Source organism: Oncorhynchus tshawytscha, unplaced genomic scaffold (genome assembly GCF_018296145.1).
Source record: "Oncorhynchus tshawytscha isolate Ot180627B unplaced genomic scaffold, Otsh_v2.0 Un_contig_4249_pilon_pilon, whole genome shotgun sequence".
Classification (NCBI taxonomy): domain Eukaryota; kingdom Metazoa; phylum Chordata; class Actinopteri; order Salmoniformes; family Salmonidae; genus Oncorhynchus; species Oncorhynchus tshawytscha.
This window is the reverse complement of record NW_024605694.1, coordinates 1-5,268: the sequence shown is the minus strand read 5'-3', so window position 1 is coordinate 5,268 and position 5,268 is coordinate 1. Positions and strand designations below refer to the sequence as shown.

Here is a 5,268-nt window from a genome sequence, read left to right as displayed (position 1 = left end):
TTTAATTTCTTTAAACAATAAAAGCTTATTTACCAACATTTCCTTAAATGGATATATAGCGTTTAGTAATTCAACTCTTCATCCCATCATGCTCACTCATTATGTTTCTACCTCTACCTGCATGTGGTGCTTAGCAGCAACCTGGGTCTAGCCCTGTCATCCGGACAGCTGAAGCGGCTGAGAGACATGGTGGTGAAACAGAGTGGAGCTGGGAAACATGGCGGCCAGAGTGACAGCTAATGAGAGCCAGGTGGAGGATCACTGGAGAGTGAAAATACAGGTAATGCATTATTTGCAGTACTGAAAAGGATCTAGTTCATATAAATGGATTTGTATCCCATCAAAATCTCTACACATTTTTCTTAGAATTCCGGTCCAAGCAGCAGAACTGTCAACCATGGGAGCCAGAGTGACAGCTAGTGAGAGAGAGGTGGAGGGGCTGAAGAGTGAGAAAACAGGTGATATTAATTTGAATTTCAGTGTATGTTTGCAGTGGATTTAATGTTTGCACATGTTTAATTCAGTAGGGATTAAAAAGCCTCTCATGTTATTGCAGGTTTGGAGGCCAGACTCAGTGCCAGTGAGAGCCAGGTGGAGGAGCTGAAAGGAGAGGTGGAGGAGCTGAAAGGAGAGGTGGAGGAGCTGAAAGGAGAGGTGGAGGAGCTGAAAGGAGAGGTGGAGGAGCTGCAGAAAGGTGGTGAACCAGAGAGTGGAGATGAGTCACTAAGACTGAACTGCACTTCCACAAAAACAAGGTGGAGGAACTGGAGAGAGAAAATGCAGGTAACCTGAGACATCTGTAACTTATGTTATTTGATTATTGTAATTAACAAATAACTAAGTGGTGTTTTTTTCATCAGACAGCCAGGTGGGAGAAGCTGAAGACAGAGAATGCAGGTAATATAGAGATATAGAGAAAATATCAAACTGGTCTCAGACTACAGTCGTGGCCAAAGTTTTGAGAATGACACAAATATTAATTTCCACAAAGCTTGCTGCTTCAGTGTCTTTAGATATTTTTGTCAGATGTTACTATGGAATACTGAAGTATAATTACAAGCATTTCATAAGTGTCAAAGGCTTTTATTGACAATTACATGAAATTGATGCAAAGAGTCAATATTTTCAGTGTTGACCCTTCTTTTCAAGACCCCTGCAATCCATCCTGGCATGCTGTCAATTAACTTCTGGGCCACATCCTGACTGATTGCAGCCCATTCTTGCATAATCAATGCTTGGAGTTTGTCAGCATTTGTGGGTTTTTTTGTCCATCCACTCTTGAGGATTGACCACAAGTTCTCAATGGGATTAAGGTCTGGGAGTTTCCTGACCATGGACCCAAAATATTGATGTTTTGTTTCCCGAGCCACTTAGCACTTTTGCCTTTTATGGCAAGGTGCTCCATCATGCTGGAAAAGGCTTGTTTCACCAAACTGGATGGTTGGGAGAAGTTGCTCTCGGAGGATGTGTTGGTACCATTCTTTATTCATGGCTGTGTTCTTAGGCAGAATTGTGAGTGAGCCCACTCCCTGGCTGAGAAGCAACCCCACACATGAATGGTCTCAGGATGATTTACTGTTGGCATGACACAGGACTGATGGTAGCTCACCTTGTCTTCTCCGGACAAGCTTTTTCCGGATGCCCCAAACAATCGGAAAGGGATTCATCAGAAAAAAATGACTTTACCCCAGTCCTCAACAGTCCAATCCCTATGTACCTTTGCAGAATATCAGTATCTCCCTGATGTTTTCCTGGAGAGAAGTGGCTTTGTTCTGCCCTTGTTGACACCAGGCCATCCTCCAAAAGTCTTTGCCTCACTGTGCGTGCAGATGCACTCACACCTGCCTGCTGCCATTCCTGAGCAAGCTCTGTACTGGTGGTGCCCCAATCCGCAGCTGAATCAACTTTAGGAGACGGTCCTGGCGCTTGCTGGACTTTCTTGGCGCCCTGAAGCCTTCGTCACAACAATTGAACCACTTTCCTTGAAGTTCTTGATGATACGATAAATGGTTGATTTAGGTGCAATCTTACTGGCAGCAATATCCTTGCCTGTGAAGCCCTTTTTGTGCAAAGCAATGATGACGGCATGTGTTTCCTTGCAGGTAACATGGTTGACAGAGGAAGAACAATGATTCCAAGCACCACCCTCCTTTTTGAAGCTTCCAGTCTGTTATTCAAATTCAATCAGCATGACAGAGTGATCTCCAGCCTTGTCCTCGTCAACACTCACACCTGTGTTAACGAGAGAATCACTGACATGATGTCAGCTGGTCCTTTTGTGGCAGGGCTGAAATGCAGTGAAAATGTTTTTGGGGAGTTCATTTGCATGGCAAAGAGGGACTTTGCAATTATTTGCAATTCATCTGATCACTCTTCATAACATTCTGAGTATATGCAAATTGCCATCATACAAACTGAGGCAGCAGACTTTGTGAAATTAATATTTGTGTCATTCTCAAAACCTTTGGCCACAACAGTAGATGCAACACAGTAAATGTACATCTGGGACACTCAAATTAGTATATGTTACGTTTGGTATGGTTACATAAGCTAGAAGGTGACTTAAGGCAAAGATTAAGGAGGGTGGTTGGTTGGGGTGAATGGGTAGGTGTATGTATAACTCAAATGTCTAACAACTGAAAGGTTTCGGTTTGAATCCCATCACGGTCAACTTTAGCATTTTAGCAACTTTGCAACTACTTACTACTTTGTAGCTAATTTGCAACTACTTACCATGTTAGCCAAACCTTCCCCAATCCTAAACTTAACCTTTTAGCTAATCCTTCTCCTAACCCTTTAACCTAACCCTAGTGCTAGCTAATGTTAGCTTTAGCCACCTACCCACCTAGCTAATGTTAGCAACAACAAATTGGAATTAGTAACATTTCATAAGTTTTACAATTTCGTATGTTTTGCAAATTTGTGACAAATTGTATGAATTGCAATTGGAACATAGTATGAATTCATAACATATGAAATGGATGATGGATTAACACACAACATACGGAATTTAACATATCATTCTAAATGGAGGGTTTCGAATATGCGTACAGAATAATACGAGGAGTGCTCTGAGACCACGCCTGAAAATATCTACAGAATTGTGTTTTCATTATTCTCTATCAGATTAAACACTGTATATATATTTCCCTGTAATTCCTAGTCCAAGCAGCAGCACACTGTCAGCCATGGGGGCCAGAGTGACAGCCAGTGAGACAGAGGGGAGGATCTGACAGATAATGCAGGTAATGGAGGCTGTTCAATTGATCCCACTGATTACAACATTTTGGATAATTTGTTTTTATTCAGTATGGATCAGAAAGTATTTTCATATGATTTTGTCTTTTAGAGGGCAGAGTGACAGCCAATTGAAGATATATATATATATATATATATATATATATATATATATATAAAGATAGATACTCTCAGTGATCGGCTATGAAAAGCCAACTGACATTTACTCCTGAAGTGCTGACTTGTTTCACCCTCGACAACTACTGCGATTATTATTATTTGACCATGCTGGTCATTTATGAACATTTGAACATCTTGGCCATGTTCTGTTATATTCTCCACCCGGCACAGCCAGAAGAGGACTGGCCACCCCTCATAGCCTGGTTCCTCTCTAGGTTTCTTCCTAGGTTTAGGGAGTTTTCCTAGCCACCGTGCTTCTACACCTGCATTGCTTGCTGGTTGGGATTTTAGCCTGGGTTTCTGTACAGCACTTTGAGATATCAGCTGATGTAAAAGGGCTATATCAATAAATTTGATATTATATAGCATATTACATTATTATAGCACTCCTGTGTTCAGACAGACCAAAAGTGACATTCCATGCTGGTTTAGAAAGAAGGATGGGATCTTTTTCTGATAGTGAAATAACTCTGGACTGCACTAATGTCACCACAAATACAGCCCAGTTACAGGTACTACTTACACACCTGTACATGCATTAACTCACATGTCCACATTGGGTAGCTACAGGCATCCACCCAAATGTTCCTCTCACCTGTCATTAAACATGATGTAAAGTGACTCCCCTCTTCTCTTCTCTTGATGTTTTGTAGATGATAAAAGTATAGAGTAGGCTACAGAAAACAACAAAATCAAGACCAGATTAATTGCACTTTATTAGTGTGTGCACTTTCCTTGTATATTCAGAGGTCATCTGAAGTACATACATGAAATGAATGAACACAATAACAACCATGCATGAAAACAAACAAAGTGGGTGGGTATTGAATAGGTGCTAGGTTCATTAACATAGTAAATACCCAAATACCCATTAACACAGTAAATACCAATAAAATGGAAGCAGTCATTGAGCAATGGAAATGATTTGAAGTGAGGAGTGATAAGATCAGCATGTTAGGAGCAGGGAGTTTAGTCTCAGTCTGATATCTGTCTCAGATCATCTCAATGTCAGCCTCCCTGGCAGGGTTCTTCTTCAATGGTACTCAGGGAATGCGGCTCTCCATGACCGGACGGAGAAATTAGCGAACCAGACCCTAAACAAGGAAGAGAAGGGTGGGTGACGGAGGTCAGGGTGTTACTTCAGCAGTTTCTCCAACTCCAATGGTTTCACCTGTCCTAGCCTCTGATCCCGGCAGACTCACCTGTTCCCTAACTAACTGGCCCCCAGTAGTAGTCTCACTTGTTTTCCTATCTAAGCCTCGACCCAAGTAGTCACAGGCCATGCAGCCCCGTCCCCAGTAGTCTCACCTGTACAAGGCCATGCAGCCCCCCCCAGTAGTTCACCTGTACAGGCCATGCAGCCCGTCCAGTAGTCTCCACCTGTACAGGCCATGCAGCCCCGTCCCCCAGTAGTCTCACCTGTACAGGCCATGCAGCTCCGTCCCCCAGTAGTCTCTGTACAGGCCATGCAGCCCTCGTCCCCCAGTAGTCTCCACTGTACAGGCCATGCAGCCCCGCCCCCAGTAGTCTCCACCTGTACAGGCCATGCAGCCCCGTCCCCAGTAGTCTCACCTGTACAGGCCATGCAGCCCGTCCCCAGTAGTCTCACCTGTGCGGCCATGCAGCCCTGTCTCAGTAGTCTCACCTGGGTACAGGCTATGCAGCTCCGTCCCCAGTAGTCTCACCAGGCAGGCCATGCAGCTCCGTCCCCAGTAGTTCTACCTGTAACAGGCCATGCAGCTCCGTCCCCCAGTAGTCTCACCTGTACAGGCCATGCAGCCCCGTCCCCCCAGTAGTCTCACCTGTACAGGCCATGCAGCCCCGTCCCCCAGTAGTCTCACCTGTACAGGC

General features: G+C 44.0%; 1 protein-coding gene across 1 annotated transcript; it reads left to right on the top strand.

The window, feature by feature from the left end:
• Positions 1-15: 15 nt before the first annotated feature.
• Positions 16-5,066, top strand: LOC121842090 (UPF0612 protein C569.003-like; the record flags this gene model as incomplete). Its single annotated transcript, XM_042312203.1, has 4 exons — positions 16-280; positions 367-458; positions 557-783; positions 4,806-5,066. Coding segments are annotated over exons 2-4 (549 nt in total), but the record flags the coding sequence as incomplete, so codon positions are not given.
• Between the last annotated feature and the right edge of the window lie 202 nt (positions 5,067-5,268).